Consider the following 17,665-nt stretch of genomic DNA (forward strand, 5'->3'; position numbering starts at 1 on the left):
CGACCTAACTTATTGATATTGGTGTAGGGGGGTCCTTATGGCCAAAGGCTTGATGGACCGTTGTCTTACTCAAGAGAGAGCTCTTGAACGGGTTCGTGCAAAGGCAAAGGCGACGGTGGAGGAACTGGACGAATTAAAGCTTTGGAGGGTTCGTCATGAGCAAAAATTGAAACTATCTGAGCAGGCTCGTGAGAACTTGGAGAAAGAGGAGGAGTTATTGGGGGAGACGGTAAAGGCTAACGACGACAACATTCGTCAAGCGAGAGTTGAAGCTGTTAGGGAATACCGCGACTTCGACTCCCTTCTGGCCGAGCTTGGCTCCTCCTTTAGTGACGGGTTTGACATTGTCTCCATCAGGTGAAGGCCTCATTTCCTGACTTAGACCTGGCTCACATCAATATCGACGCCGAGGCCCAGACACCTGCTCGCCCCGTCGACTCTGAAGGGACTGAGGAGCTGTTTGGCGAAGGTCCTGGTGATGACGGGGTCTCCAAAGCTAAAAAAGAAACCATCGAAGCCGACACTTGCTAGCCGTTGCCAGAAGGTCCTGAGGCCAACGAAGATACCATCGTAGTTCAGGACTGATGTAAATTTTATAGTGAACAAAAACAATTGATCTGGTTTCAACCATTGTCTTTTGTTAATTTTGTTTTGGTAATATGTATGACTGTCTCTTTTTATAATCTAGTTGGTTTTTTATTTTTCATCGGGCAATCTGTTCATTTTGTGGATTTTACTATATTTTTATATTTCTTGGATGACCTGTCCACATGGTGGACATGATGCATTTTCATCCTTTTGGATCATCCGTCCACTGTGTGGACTATATGTATATTTCATCCTTCTTGCATGGTCCGTCCACTCTATAGACTTGATATTCTGTCATCTTTTTGGATGATCCGTTCACTATATGGACTTAGCATATTTTTATCTTTCTTTTGATAACCCATCCACAGGGTGGACTTGATGCATTTCCATCTTTCTTTAGATGATCCGTCCACTTTGTGGCCTTGATAAATTTTCATCTATTTTGGATGATCCGTCCACTATGTGGACTTGGTAGAATTTTATCCATTTTGGATGATCCGTCCACTACATGGACTTGATAGATTTTCATCCATTTTGGATGATCCGTCCACTATGTGGACTTGGTAGATTTGCATCCATTTTGGATGATCCATCCACTATGTGGACTTGGTAGATTTTGAGCAAAACACATTCCATACATTTTGAATAAAAATCCTCTTATTATGACAGACTGGTAGACCATATTGTTTATGGAAAATAAAAAACTTTGGCTTTAATTAGTAAAAATTATAACTATCTAAAAATAAACTGGAAATGAGGCTGTTGTGGCTGTTGTCTTTGCCTTTTGTCTACTGGTAGTATTTCTTCAAGTGCTCTGTGTTCCATGGATGGCTCAGCTTTCTTCCGTCTAGTGTCTCTAAGTAGTATGTTCCTTTCCTATGCCATGAAATGATCTTGTATGTTCCTTCCCAGTTAGGACCCAGTTTCCCTTGGGAGAAATATTTTGTAGTACCGAGTACTTTTCGTAAGACCAAATCTCCCACCTGGAAATCCCTGTGCCTAACCTTGGAGTTGTAATGCTTTGCCATCATGTCTTGGTATCGCGTTAATCTCTGTGCAGCTGCTGCCCTGACTTCATCTACAAGGTTGAGCTGTAAACGCAAAGCTTCTTCATTCTTGCTCTTATCGTAGCTTTCCACACGGTAGCTTGTTAATCCTACCTCTGCCGGTATGAGGGCCTCACTTCCATACGCCAATTGAAATGGTGTTTCCCTTGTCGGTGTTCTCGTCGTTGTCCTGTACACCCATAAAACACTTGGTAATTCATCCGGCCATATGCCCTTTGCCCCCTCGAGTCGAGTCTTGATAATCTTCAGCAATGACCGATTCGTGACTTCAACCTGTCCGTTGGCCTGCGGGCGGGCGGGCGGGCGATGAGTAGTGATTTTTGATCCCAAGCTAAGAACAAAAGTCTCTGAATGTGTCGTTGTTGAATTGTTTCCCGTTGTCTGAAACCAGCACCCTCGGAATTCCATATTTGCAAATAATACTTCTCCATACAAAACTATAGATATTCTTCTCCATGATAGTGGCCAACGCCTCTGCTTCCACCTATTTGGTGAAGTAGTCAATACCAACCACTAAGAACTTTAGTTGCCTCACTACTGTCGAGAAAGGACCCATGATGTCTAACCCCCATTGTGTAAATGGCCATGGGGCTGTCATAGGGGTAAGTTCTTCCGTTGGTTACCTTATGAAATTGTCAAATCGCTGGCACTTGTCGCAAGCTCTAACATATGTGTGGGCATCCTTCTGCATTGTTGGCCAGTAGTATCCTGCTCAGAGTAGCTTGTGCACTAGAGACCTTGATCCAAAATGGTTTCCACAAACTCCTTCATGGACCTCCCTCATTACGTAGTTCGCTTCTTCACGGCCGAGACACTTAGATATGGTCGGGAGAATCCTCTTTTGTATAGGACGTCTTTAATCAAAATAAATCGAGCAACTTTAACCTTTAACTTCCTTGTGTCCTCTTTGTTATCAGGTAGCTTGCCTTCTTTGAGATACGTCACTATTGGAGCCATCCAACAACTCTCATTGCTTACCTCCTGCATGCTAATGTCATCTAATAATGATGAGAGCTGGACGAAGGACAATACCTCTTTAGGGATGATCATGGGTTTGGCCGAAGTTGCCCTTGCGAGTTGGTCGACTTCTTGGTTCTCCTCCCTTGGGATTTGAATCACCTTGATTTGGAGGTTATTCATTCGACCTTTCACTTTCTCAAGATACCTTTTCATCATTTCATTCTTGCAGTCATAGCTCCCATTAACCTGACTGGTCATGATTTGAGAATTGGAGTAGATGACCACACTCTTAGCTCCTGCCGCTATTGCAAGGTCCAGTCCTACTACCAAGGCCTCGTATTCCGCCTTGTTGTTGGTAGTAGCGAAGTCCAGACGGATCATGCATTTGATCTTGTCTTCCTCCGGGGTGTGGAGTACAATTCCAACACCTCCAGCATGTTTATTGGAAGATCCGTCTGTATGAACTCTCCATATAGGCGTTTCTTCCACTTCCTGATCTTTTGTGATAGTGAATTCAGCAATGAAGTCTGCCAATATCTGTCCTTTCACGGCTGCCCGTGGTTGATATCGGATATCGAACTCACTTAGCTCAATTGCCCATAGCGCCATCCGTCCAGCAACTTTGGGACTACTCATTGCCTTTCATAAGGGTTTTCAGTCAAGACATTTATGGTATGTGCTTAAAAGTATGGTTTGAGTTTCCGAGTTGCAGTTACTAGAGCGAATGCAAGTTTTTCCATCTGAGGGCACCTCTCTTCTGCGTCTCTTAGTGCTTGGCTTATAAATTACACAGGCTTTTTGTACCTTTCCTTCTTCTCTAATGAGAACTGCACTGACTGCGGCTGAGGAGACGACAAGGTATAGGAACAATTCTTCCCCCGGCATAGATGGGCTGAGTAATAGCGGAGAGGAGAGATACACCTTTAACTCTTCAAATGCCTTTTGGCACTCATCTGTCCATTCAAATGATCTCTTCAGTGTGTGAAAGAAAGGGAGGCATTTATCCGTCGCTCTTGATACAAATCTATTCAAGGCTGCGATCTTGCCGGTCAGGCTTTGTACTTCCTTTACCGTCCTTGGAGGAGATAGTTCTATGATCGCTTTTACCTTCTCTGGGTTGACTTCAATGCCCCTCTGGGATACCATAAATCCCAAGAATTTTCCGGCGGTTACTCCGAACACGCATTTGCTCGGATTCAGCTTCATTTTATATGACCAAAGAGTATCGAAAGTCTCCTGGAGGTCGCTCAGATGTTTGGACTCCCACACGCTTTTTACCAACATATCGTCTACGTAAACTTGCATGTTTCTGCCGATTTGGTGTGTGAACATCTTGTTCATCAATCTCTGATATGTGGCTCCTGCGTTTTTAAGCCCGAAAGGCATCACTTTGTAGCAAAAAAGTCCTTGACTTGTGATGAACGAGGTTTTCTCCTGACCAACCTTGTCCAATTTAATTTGGTTGTAGCTGGAGAAGGCATCCATGAAGCTCAAGAGTTCATGTCTTGCGATGGAGTCTACTAGGGTGTCGATTCGTGGGAGCGGGTAACTATCCTTAGGGCAGACCTTATTTAGATCTGTGAAGTCAACACACATCCTCGACTTCCCATTCGCCTTCTTAACCATTACTACATTTGCCAACCAATCAGGGTAGTACACCTCGCGTATGAAGTCCGCTTCTTGTAGCTTCCGAACTTCTTCTGCTATGGCTCGATCGTGTTAAAGGACGAACACTCATTTCTTCTATCTGACAGGGGAGAAAGAGGGTCTATCCCCGGCATGTCCTCGTGAACTCCATGCAAAAATATCTTGGTTTTCTTTGAGGAATAATGTGAGCGCTTGTCGGATTGTTTGGCTGGCCCAGGTGGCGATTCTTGTGGTCCGTTCGGGCCTAGAATTATCTAGGAGTACTTCTTCTAACTCTTCCACCGGTTCTGCCATCGTTCACTGTTCCTCAATGCTCATTGCTTGTAGGTGGTCATCCTTTTCCATTATGGCGATGTAGCATTCCCGGGTAGCCACCTGACTTCCACGCAGCTCCCCAACTCCGTATTTGGTGGGGAATTTGACCACTAGATGGTAGGTCGAGGTAACAGCCTTCCATGCATTGAGAGTGGGCCGTCCAAGGATGGCGTTGTAAGCAGAAGAGTAGTCGACCACAAGGAAGGATACATCCTTGGTTACTTGCTGTGGGTAATCCTCGACCATCACAGACAGCGTGACGACTCCCAAAGGATAGACCCTTGTCCCTCCGAAGCCGACTGGGGTGCATTTGTTGGGACTAGTCGTTCCCTACTAATCCCCATTTGCTGGAAAGCGGGGTAGTAGAGGATATCCGCTGAGCTTCTGTTGTCCACCAAAACTCGATGCACGTTGTAGTCCCCTGCCCGTATACTGATGACGAGCGCGTCGTCATGTGGGTGGTGAAGGCGTCATCATGTGGGTGGTGAAGGCGTCGCGCATCTTCTTCTGAAAAACCGATGCTGGGGTTATCTCGTTGTGTCACTTTTAGGGAGGAATCTGTCGACTGGACATTTTGAACCATCCACAAATAGGTATTTTTGGCCTTTTTGGATGACCCTGCAGAAGTAGTGCCCCCTGCAATCATCCATATGTCTCCTACGGGTGGTCTAGGTCGTTCGTTCTCCCGTCGTTGATTTTGTTCCTAGAGTTGATCCGTTCTCTCCTTCCTTACAAATCTCTGCAACCTCCTCTGCCTAATGAGGGCTTCAATTTGCTGCTTTAAGTCATAACAGTCCGTCGTATCGTGGCCATGATTGCCATGAAAACGGCAGTATCTGTCTTTTGGCCTCTTATTCGGATCTCCCTTCAGTTTGCAGGAAAACGTCAGGGTTCCTTCATCTTTGATCTGCATTAACACTTGGTCGATTGGGGCTGTGAAAGGGGTGAAGTTCGTGAATCGTCCAGTGGGTGGTTTGGGTCGTCGATCTTCCCGTCGCTCTCCGGTTCTAGCCATCTTCCGTCCCTCATTCGAGCGTATATCTTCCTGCCTTTCCCTTTTTCTAGGTTTTTCCTCTCGGGCCAGCAAGGCATCCTTTGCATTCATGTACTTCGTTGCCCTGTAAAACACTTTGGACATAGTTTTTGGGTCATTCTTGTACAGAGAAAACATGAACTTACCCTTTCGCAGCCCGTTAGTGAATGCTGCTATAAGTATCTTGTCATCCGCCTCGTCTATCGAGAGGGCTTCCTTGTTAAAGCGGGCTATGTATGATCTTAAAGTCTCGTCTTCTCGTTGCCTAATGGTCATCAGGCACGCGGTAGATTTCTTATGTCGGTGACTTCCGATAAAGTGTGATACGAACTGTGTGCCTAATTCCTTAAAAGTGCTGATAGAATTAGGCGTTAGCCTACTATACCAGTCCCTCGCAGGTCCTTTCAACGTGGTAGGAAAAGCCCTACACATGATTTCATTTGGTACACCCTGAAGATGCATTAGGGTCTTGAAAGATTCCAAGTGATCCAATGGGTCTTTGGATCTGTCGTAATTCTCCACCTGAGGCATGCAGAATTTTGGGAGAAGGGAGCAGGAACTTACAAGCGCTGTGAAAGGCGAATCTGTTCTATGGACTAGGTCATCCAAGTCGTTGGAGATTCGACCTCTGAGGGCATTCATCATCACATCCATACGTTCCCTCATCTCCTGCATCTCAGCCGCTATGTGAGTTGGTAAGGTGTCCGAGATGGATGGACGGTTGGTCTCCTGCCACTCCGGTCTAGTCGGAGCATTGCTACCCTCAGGCCCTTTCGCGTTCCTTCCCTCCGCACTAGCACCTTCCGGATCTTCCTCTGGTCCACTTGGTTGTGCATTCCTTTGCCGCAGTTGCTCTTCTAAATCATGATTCTGCTTGGTTAAGCGCTCAACCGCCGCCGCAAGTGTTTGGACTTGCCTCTCTAGAGCTGTGGCGTGCGGTTAGTCGCCTTGATTGTTGGTTGTTGCCATCGATCGAGTGAGTACCATGCAACTTTTTGTCTCAGGGATAGAGCAAAGGCTAAATAATTCTCACAGACGGTGCCAACTGATGATGCCAAAAAAATCACCAGTAAACTGCAAGCACTCAAAAATCGAAACAACACCTGCAAAAAGAAAAGAAAAGACCTAACAGAGAGCACCGGTGTGGTGCCAGTCAAAAATCCTCCGAAGGTCAAGTTAGAGTCTTTTACAACCCAAGAGTGCCAGAGTCGAGTTAATAATGCGTACCTTGATTTATGAGGGTTTTGGAGTATTTATAATGGTGTAGGGTTAGCATCTGTGCCTTGATCATGAAGTCCTTTCCTTCTAGGATTGGAACTCTTTCCTTTTGGATCCCCTCTAGAATTCTTTTCCTTATAGGAATCCTTTGATCAAAGATAAACGTGTGATGCAAGAATTCTTCTTATACATGTACACGTGGAGATCAAGTAAGGCCACATCAGCCCTAATTATATAGCGTGAATCCTACTTAAGGTTTCTTGGAAATAACCTTGGAAGGATGACCCCTACATCATTCTTGTCTGTCCACTATGGATCCATCCTCCTTGGTCATGTTTAGTATGAACCTCATCCTTATGTCATCATATCAACTAGGTAAATCCGTCATGGTCATTTTTATTCCCCTTCAGCTAGGTTTCTATTTTTTTAGGTTTTTTCTTTGGTTTTGTCTTATAAAGAACAAACATTATTTTTGTTTTATGAATTTAGTCCATTTTTTTGTTTTGTTAACTAAAACTGTGGTTTAAAAGCTTTATATATATATATATATATATATATATATATATTAGCATTCATACTATTTGAATAAAGTGTTTAACCAACTTCAAATTGTTCCATATTTATTGGTGAGATTTTGTATTGCTCCTTATAGAAATAGTAAATGCAGTAGTGTTGCTGCTGTTTAGGATCCAATTCACATACTTTGATTATTTGATTAGTGATTTTGCAATTGATGTACACTGTTTACAAATCTTTTGTATTGACTTTTATTGTTTTGGTTGTTGAATACACTCGCTATATTGTTATTATAATGTATACTAAAAGTTATCCTACCGCTACATTTGGCCCTAGGGAAAACGCTTTTGACATTGGATCTTAGGGTACAGGATGTGATTGCTCATGTTGTTGATGGTGATGATGAAGCTGTTACTACTTGGAAAATTATGTGTTTGGGAAAATTATGCTAGAAACGTTAAGTTAATCATTATGTTTAAAGCATTGCATCAATTGAAACATTTTTTTAATGTTTCATATTGAGGATAAGAATCTTTTAGATTAGAATCCTAATGTATAATTAGAGGGGAAGAAACAATTTTTTTTTTTTAAAATCTTCTTACAAAGTTACGTTTGCAAAACATTCATATTTAATAACAAAAATATTAAATAAATAGTTTTCTTGCGCATCGCACAGATTAACAACTAGTTAATTATTTCCAAACTATATTTCATTTTTATATTTTTAATCTAACCCTCGTAGTCAGAATCTTTTCGGAATCTTGATGTTTACCTTTATATGACTTTATTTTACATATTACTATTATCCTAGAAAATACCTGAAACCAATAATAGATAATACCATTTCTTACCCTAAAAATTACCCTTTTGTTTTATGCAACCTCATAGCCAAGGAAATTATAAGTTAGTTTTTGTTTATTGAATAAAAAGTAAGATAGTCAATATCGTATCGGAGGCTGTACTAATTTAACTAGTGGTACGATATATTTCTGTACCGATCAATACCGGTGTATCGTTTTAGGTTTACAGTTATTTTATATATATATATATATATACACACACACACACGTGTGTGTGCGCGCGCGCGCATGTTATAATAAATTTAAAAGTTTACTATAAAACATTACCTTAATTCAGAATAAATTATTCATGGTTTTAGACTTTAGCATAAACTAAGAGGAAAAAAAAAACACAATATAAAAAATAGAAAGGTTAATTGTTCATTGCATAATAAGAAAACAAATAATACTAATAACTTAATGTAAATAAGTTACCATTCTATCCTTACAAAAATTCAAAAATTACAAAACTAAAAAAAAAAAAAAAAAATTTCCTGTACCGGCTGGTACTCCTGTTAGCAGCCAATAATGCCCAAAATTGGCCAATATAACCAGTATAGCTAGTATTAAACCGGTACGAAACATTGGCGTTTCGATACTATTATATGTACTAATATGGCACATACTGACCAGTACAGCCAATATTCAAACTGGTACGAAACGTTGGCGTTTCGATATCGGTATATGTACTGGTACAGTACATACCAGCTAGTACAACCGGTTTCGGTACGGTATCGATCACTTTGATAAAAAGTAAGCTAATTACACACACAAAGATCTATACATGTTTGCTTTATTACTTCCCACAGAAAGTAATACATGTGTAAATCCTAAGTGGAGGCTATATCCATGCATGTGTAAATAGCTCTTAGCACGTAACATTTGATTCTCATGTATCTTTCCAGAATTTCCTCAAATCTGTATTTGATTTAGGTATTTGATGACAAGTAAATCCACATTTTTTTTTTCAAAAGAAAACCATGTGCGATATTTGAACATTAGCAAACCAAGTACTATATTGCAGAGTTTTACTTCAAAAAATTATCATTAACAATTAGATCATCTTAGAAACTATTTAGAATTAGCTTATTTCTGCAATTTTAATTCTTATCCTTCCGATAGAAAGTAATACATGTTTGCTATATGCACGTGTGTGTCTATATATATATATAATTCCTTCAATCCCTAGTTTCCATAATACTTTTGTATCTTAGATTATGTAAACAGTTTAAATCAAATTCAACCCAGAAGAGTTATTCAAAGATAAGAGAATTTTGCAACTTTGTTTCTATATGGCTGACATTATTAATAATAAAAAAAAAACTATAATGTTGCATAGTTTTGTTTCTTACTTTGTCTTACGTGTTAAGTGATAGATTTGTTATTGGAAGAAGGAATGAGACTATGAAAACTAAAGAATTCGTTAAATACAAGAAGCAATATTCAAAACAATTGAGGTTATGATAAGTACCAAATACTTCTTTCTTTCTTTCCTTTCTTAATTTTTATTTTCATTCAAAATATTTTTCATAGTTATTGTTAGAAATACTGAATAATTGTATTGTATTTCATACTGAAATAATATACATGAGTGTCTTTATATATAGGAGGCATATGAGTTCTGTACAAGTAAATATGAGTGCAGTACATGTAGTACAATGTGTGCTATACAAGTAAGTAACCTAGTTGGGCCAAGCCCACAATATTATACGTTAACAGCCCCCCTCAAACTCAAGGTGGATGTGAGACCAGCTTGAGGTTGTCAACCAAATTACGAAGACGTCCCTTAGGATGGGACTTGGTGAAGATGTCTGCAAGTTGATCTTTGGAGGAGACGGAGAAGAGCTTGAGAGCACCATGAACAAGATGATAACGGATAAAATGACAATCAATCTCGATATGTTTAGTCCGTTCATGGAAGACATCATTGTGAGCAATGTGAATGGCACTCTGATTATCACAATAAAGAGGAGTAGCAGAGGATGTAGATACACCTAAGTCTGTAAGAAGCCATCGTAACCAAAGAAGCTCAGATGTGGTATCAGCAAGAGCACGATATTCTGCTTCAATATTGGAGCGGGCCACAAAGGTTTGTTTCTTACTTCGCCAAGAAATCAAGGAAGAGCCAAGGAGAAAATAATAGCCAGTGGTGGACCTACGATCAGTGGGATCTCCTGCCCAATCAGCATCAGAGAATGCACGGAGTACAAGAGGAGACTAAGCTGAGTAGAAAAGGCCATGGAAAAGAGTGCCCTTCAAGTATCGAAGAATGCGCAGAACAGCAGCATAGTGAGTCGACCGTGGAGCAGACAAATACTGGTTAACCTGATGAATGGCATCGGAAATGTTTGGACGAGTAACTATGAGATAGACTAGGCTGCCAACCAATCGTCTGTAAAGAGAGGGATTAGACAATGGTTTCCCCCCCGAGGGAGTCAGATGCTCATCAAACTCAACTGGGGTGTCAACAGTCTTGCTGTCAGTGAGTCCAGCACGAGACAAAAGATCAGAAGCATACTTGGCTTGAGTAATATAAAGACCATCTGAGGAACGAGTGATTTCAAGACCCAAGAAATAGCTAAGGTGGCCAAGATCTTTCATCTCAAACTGCTGACTGAGAAAATCCTTTAGTTCTTGTATGCCACTAAGGTCATCACCAGTTATGATCATATCATCCACATAGAGGAGAAGTAGAATGGTGCCTTTATTAGTACGACGAAGAAATAATGCAGCATCATAAGGATTGACAGTGTAACCTAAGCGAAAGATAGTAGAGCTAAATTTTGCAAACCAGGCTCGAGGAGCTTGTTTAAGACCATACAATGCTTGTCGAAGGCGGCAAACCTTGTTGGAGTTAATGGAGAGACCTGGAGGAGGTTGCATGTAAACTTCTTCACTCAAGTCCCCATTAAGGAATGCATTTTTAACATCCATCTGAAAAAGATCCTATTTTCTAGCAGCAGCAACGGCCAGGAGGGCACGAACAGATGAGATGCGAGCAACTGGAGCAAAGGTCTCTTCATAATCAATCCCATACTCCTGTGTAAAACCTTTTGCAACAAGACGAGTCTTATAGCGCTCAATGGACCCATCTGAGCGAGTCTTAATCTTGTAGATCCACTTGCAGCCAACCACAGACTGTCTAGGAGGGAGAGTAACTAAGTCCCAAGTATGGTTTTTGGTTAATGCATCAAGTTCCTCTTTCATTGCAATCTGCCATAAAGGGTTAGTGAAGGCCTCACGATAGGTTTGAGGCTCATGGAGTGTAGCAAGTGCAGTGTAACAATGGTAATCAAGTAAATGTGTAGGAATGGATCTTACCCGGGTTGAGTGACGAGGTGGAATGTCTTGTGGAGGTGGAAGGTCTTGTGGAGGATCTTCAGGCGGAGCAGGAGCGGGGGACCCAGGCTCAAGTTGAGGTAGCTCGTCATCAATCTGCTCATCTTCGACCTGTCCAGAAGAGACATTAAAAGGATCTGGTGTTTGAATAGAGAAGTCCAAAGAAGGATTAAGAGGATTTGGAGAAGGAACATGAGACTCCTCTGGAAAGACTTCAAGTACAGATGAGGTAGTGAAGGAAGAACGAAAATGAGAGAGTTCAACAAACAAGCGGTGTTCCCAGAAGACAACATTACGAGAAACACAAAGGCGATGAGAGACAGGATCATAACATCGATACCCTTTTTGTGTTTCGCCATAACCAAGGAAGAAGCTCTGATACCATGTTAAATATTAGCATTGATACACCATGTTAAATATGTTATTAAGGATGCGGAAGCGAAAGTATAAAGTATAGAACACAATAACACAAGAAGATTACGTGGTTCAGCCTAAGGGTTACATCAATAATATATTAGAGTGTAGAACAAATCCTGTATTATAATGAACCATAACATGTGTATATATAGTAGACTAAACCCTAAACTAATAGACTTCTAGTACAAGTAGGAAACTTGGCTTGCACACAAAGTAGAATTAGGCTTGGGCTTATGCTAATGGGCTAATATATCTCTAACATCCCCTCTCAAACTCAAGATGGAAACTTGATGAAATCTTGAGATTTAATTAGGTTGAAAAGATCCATTGAATGAAGTTTGGCTCTGTGACGGTGGCTTGAGAAAGGTAATGGTCTTGCAGTGTTGATGGGACTTCTAACAGTGACATGACTATACCGGAGAATTTTGACAGCAGCAGTGGAAAACCAAAGAAGATGAACGCAGCGAAGAAACACCAAGGAAGACAAAGATTGCTCTTAATACACCGTAAGGACAGAAAACCATAGCCGTAGGAAGGCAGCTCTGATACCATGTTAGAAATACTGAATAATTGTATTGTATTTCATACTGAAATAATATACATGAGTGCCTTTATATATAGGAGGCATATGAGTGTTGTACAAGTAAATATGAGTGCAGTACAAGTAGTACAATGTGTGCTATACAAGTAAGTAACCTAGTTGGGCCAAACCCACAATATTATACGTTAACAGTTATAATTTTTTTTTTTAATTTCAACATTTATCAACAATCTTCTTCTTTGCAGGGGAAGATGGTGATATAATTGATTGCGTCAACATTTATCAAAACTATTCTTTCAGTCATCTTCTTCTCAAAAATTATACCATACAATTTATTTATTTATTTATTGCTAATACATAGATTTTTTTTTCTAATTCATTTATCATGTATATGTGTCATCATTATTACCTTATTTTTTGCAGCCATTCGTACATTTCATATACCTAATAATTTTATATTTTTTGTTCCTTGTCGGGGTAGTGTGGCATAAATCTTCTAAATAATTTATGATTGATATGTATCATGTGGTACATTCTCTAGTTATTTCCAAATCAGTTCACAGGTGGCTAATTGGTTCCTCATGTGTGCGGTTGGTATTTTGGTTATCTAAGTAATATATTGTGCTTAATCCCAACATATGGTTATGGATGCGATTATTTTGATTATGAAAATCTATGATGATTAGGAATTAATATATCAATTTTTTCTTAGAATTATTACTCTTGCTGGAACTAACTAATTACCTTAGCCCTCCCTTCTAAAAAAAAAAAAAAAAAACCTACCTTAGCTCTAATTTATTTTAAAACATTAGGGGCTATGCTATTGTTCTTGTCATCACAAATGTTGGCGACATTCCCATGTGGTTTTATTGTAAAGCTATTTATTCTAAAATATTAGAAATAATTTTTCAATTTCAATTTTATCTAATTCTTTCTCATCTCAGATTTTGGTAATATTGGTAATATTTAATTTGAAATATTTCATTTAAATATATATATAATATTGGTAATATTTAATTTGAAATATTTCATATATATATATATATATATATATATATATATATATATATATATATACACTTATGATTTGTTGAAAATGCATTAATTCCAAAATAATATTGAGCTAATAATTTAAAATAAAAACTACCAAAAAACATTTAGTGTTATTATATTACAGAGCCATTAATTTCCTTCAATAATTTTGCTCAATAATTATCATTAAATACATAATAACTAAAATTAGAAAAAAATTAATAATAATAGTACCAAAAATATCCCTTTGATAGTAGATAATTTTTTTTTTTAAATAAACTTGATAGTAGAATACTTGATAATTGACCAAAAAAAAAAATTAAAAGGAGAGATGGTTCATTAAACCAATAATATTTATAAAAAACTACAAAAACTATATAGTAACATCGCAATTGACAAAACATGTACCATACAGGCATTAATTTCCTTCAATAATGCTTCACTATAATTATTATTATTAAATACAGATATAATGGTTAATAATTAAAAAAAAATTATAAAATGATCCTGTTATCAACAGAATCCAAGCTTTTTGTCCGGAAATTTTGGGTTTGGATTTGAGTTTGGGTTTGATAGGATTTCGATGATCTTGTTATTGTTGATATTATCAATGTGAGAATTGAGATTGGCTTTGGGGTAGGGTGTTCATAAAGTTATTTGTTGTGCTGCTAAAACATTATATGTCCCCTATCAATTTCTTAGCTTTCCAGATCTATGACGTGGTAGTATACTGATCTGTGGCATTTTTTTTTTTAGTAAAGAAAATTTGGTTCAATCTGGTCTATATGGTCTATTTTCATCCACTTCAATTGTTTCAATACATTAATTCTTTTTTGTCTTTTCTGATGCACTTAATTAAACTAATGTCTTGATCTGATAATAAAAAGCAATTATCAGTAAATATCATAATAGCATAACCTAAATGCTATTTATAAAAATTAAAAATAAAAATAAGGCAAAAATATTGTTTTGGTCCTTAGATTTTAGAGTTATAGTTAATCTAGTTCCTACATTTTAGTAGCAGTCAATTTGGTTCATGTTATTTTTAGCTTGTAGCCTATTTGGTCCTTACCGTTAATTCATTAATGAAAAATGCTTACGTGGCAAACGGTTTGCATGGTTAACGCACATGTGACTAGAATAATAATATTATATTAAATAATTAAACATTAACAAAAAAAACTAAATAAGCATTTTAAATGGAATAAAAAGAAAAGCCATGTTAGAAGTAGAAATCTTTTTAATTTTTTGATTGGAAGAAATAGAAATCTTGACAAAACTAATAGAAAGGAAAATACAAGGAAAATGAATTTTGAAAAAAAAAATCATCAATTTCTTCTTTTATTTTATTTTTGTATTTTTGCTCTTTCTCAGCCACCAAACACAGCACTTTCAATTCAACTCAAATCAAATCAAACAAACCATGGTGTTCATCAAATCCCAAAACACTCCCTCCATCACGACACCCACATCCCCATCTCCCAACTCCCACCCTATCCCACCACTGCTACCACCAGTGGGCATTCTGGGTTTGGGATGGATTTCTGTCTAGGCCTTATAGGGTTAAATATGTTGTTGGATTAGAAACAGTAAAACAAATCTATGGTATTTAAGAGGTTACAATTTTGGGTGGTTTAGCCCTCAGTAATTTTTGTGTTGATGGTCCAAGTGGTTTTGATAGTTTTGTGATTAGCGTTTGATTTCTGGGAAAATGGATGAAAAGTAAAGAACAAAAAAGAAAAAAAGTGAGTCTTCATAATTGTGTGATTAGAGTTTTGTTTCAAATTGTTGTGCCACTAGACATTGTGTTTGGTAAATAAGAAAGTGCAAGAATACAAAATAAAATAAAAGAATTTGATGGTTTTTTTTTTATAAATTAATTTTACTTATTTTTTTTCCTGGTCTTTTATATATATATATTTTATCATTGAAATGCTTATGTGTCTTTTTTTAATGTTTAATTATTTGATTTTATGTTATTATTTTAGTCACATGTGTGCCAATAATACAAACCATTTGTCACATAGGCATTTTCTGTTAGTGAGTTAAAAATAAGAACTAAATTGATTGTAAGTTAAAAATAACAGGGATTAAATTGACTGCTACAAAAATGTAGGAACCAAGTTGACTATGACCCAAAAATGTAGAGACCAAATGGTGTTTTCACCTAAAAATAAACTAGAGGGTGCATCTAATAATGCCATTTGTCACTTTCTCCTTGCATAAAATGATGATACATGCGCATTCTTAATTAATAACATAATTAAAACCATTAATATCTTTTTCTAACTTCTCTCTCTCTCCTAATTAATTAGCACATGCCATTATTCTTAAAAAAAAAAGCTTAAAAAACGACCATTTATGATTTTTACTTTCCTTAAACCTTCTCTTTATATTTCTCTCTCTTTCTTCTTATTTCTTAATTAGTAGTAGCTTATATATAGTACCTTTTTTCTCAGCTACTTGAATCAAGTCATAATAAAAGATTTAAACATTGTGGAAGCGGGATGGCAAACAAGTTTCAGCTAGTAAGATCCTCCCCCAGGGAGATTAAATAGAAATTAAAAAAAAAAAATTGTTTCAAAATAACCATATGATTTTTTAAGAATTTATTTTTCAAACAATTATAATTTTTTTCATTTTTTTTTTTTTTTTTTTTTTTTTTTTTTCAATTTCAAAGTTACGATGAAATTTAAACCACCCGACAAATTCACAAGGTTTTTCATGTATTGGCCTGTAAGTTTGCTAATTAATCTTTGCGTAAAAAAATTAATTACTAACATCCCCTAAATTATGATGTTGCACTAAGATCTCCTGATTGCACGTTTTGGTGGATTTTCCTTAACGGCTTGGTCTCGCTTAGCGGATTGGATTGATGAACCTTCCTAATCTGCTTGACCTTCAACAAGAAATATTATCAACTAATTTATCTGCACCTATCTATCCAAAAAAAAAAAAAAAAAAAGGTTTATCTGCACCCATACCTTTATATCTTCTTTATCACTTCATTTTATCTTCTTTATGTGCTATTTTTTAGGTTCATCTCTTAAGATTCAGCTATATGGCTGTATTTAATTAAAAATACACTTTCATCTCATAAAAATAAATAAAAAATAGTCATATGACTAAAACTTAAGAGAAAAACCTAAAGAATAATACCTAAATCATGTACCTAGCAGAAATCTCATTCTCATATGCGAGAGCATGAAGTGTGCGCATGCGAAGAGAATTTTGTCTATTAGTCTTCCAATCATCATTTTCTAATTAACACCAAGTGTCACTCTTTTGCCTTCCACCTAATCAAAGGTTTATTTGAATGGAAAATGCTAATAAATGCCCTTAGGGTATTGGTTAATAATCTATTTAAAGAAAGTTTTTATACGAAAAGAAAAAAAAAATTAATATTTTGACAGTTTTTTTTCATTTCCCATAAAAGTGGTATCAAAACTTTCGTAAAATGGATTACTAATCAATACTCTAAGTGCACTCATTAGCATGATTCTATTTGAATATATGCATTTGATCTTCCACCTAAGAAAATTTTAATGATTTATTTGATTTTTATTATTTAACGTGTTCAACAATAAATTATTTTATTTTATTTCCTAAAAATTTCAATAAAAAATTATGGACTAAAATCTATAGTAAAATTGAAAATATTTTTTTCCTAAAAATTCTCTTCATTTTTTAATAACAACTAAATTTAAAGAGTCCGAATTTAGTACAGATAGGGTGTAAAACTTATATTTTACACCATTTAATAAGAGATTGTCACATTAATATTTTACTTAAAATTCAATACATCTAAATTTTAAAGATGTTTTCCTAAAAATTGTCTTCTTCTTTTTTCTTTTTTTGTTTGGAAGCCTCCAAACTAAGGAAATCATAAGTTAGATTTGTTCATCAAAGTAGAGAAGGTATGCTAATTACACTCACAGTTATATATATCTATATATATATCTATATATATATATATATATATATATATATATATATATATATATAATCTTACTGTCTGTAGAAAGTAGCAAATTCTATCTAGAAAAGTTATTCAAAGACAGAATTTTTCAATCTTTGTTTTCCTATGGCTAACCTTATTAACAATAAACTACAATGTTTCATGTTTTACTTGCTAACTTTGTCTTGCGTGTTG

The 17,665-nt window shown here is 37.0% G+C and overlaps 1 protein-coding gene across 1 annotated transcript; it reads right to left on the bottom strand.

Annotated features, from left to right (window-relative positions):
• Window positions 1-1,376: 1,376 nt before the first annotated feature.
• LOC142634758 (uncharacterized) lies at window positions 1,377-3,251 on the bottom strand. Its single transcript, XM_075809024.1, has 3 exons — window positions 2,688-3,251; window positions 1,912-2,036; window positions 1,377-1,824 (listed from the first exon to the last, which is right to left on the bottom strand). The coding sequence occupies exons 1-3, from the start codon at window positions 3,249-3,251 to the stop codon at window positions 1,377-1,379; spliced, it is 1,137 nt and encodes a 378-aa protein (XP_075665139.1).
• Window positions 3,252-17,665: the final 14,414 nt, after the last annotated feature.

This window comes from Castanea sativa, chromosome 5 (genome assembly GCF_040712315.1).
Source record: "Castanea sativa cultivar Marrone di Chiusa Pesio chromosome 5, ASM4071231v1".
Lineage (NCBI taxonomy): Eukaryota > Viridiplantae > Streptophyta > Magnoliopsida > Fagales > Fagaceae > Castanea > Castanea sativa.

Bases quoted from the DNA above. Each gene is read 5' to 3' on its own strand.
- LOC142634758 (XM_075809024.1), bottom strand. From the start codon at position 3,251: ATGAGTAGTCCCAAAGTTGCTGGACGGATGGCGCTATGGGCAATTGAG. The intron at 2,037-2,687 runs GTATTGTCCTTC...TGCTGGTTTCAG, and splicing joins CCATGATCATCCCTAAAGAG to ACAACGGGAAACAATTCAAC. The intron at 1,825-1,911 runs GTCATTGCTGAA...ATGGGTGTACAG, and splicing joins CAGGTTGAAGTCACGAATCG to GACAACGACGAGAACACCGA.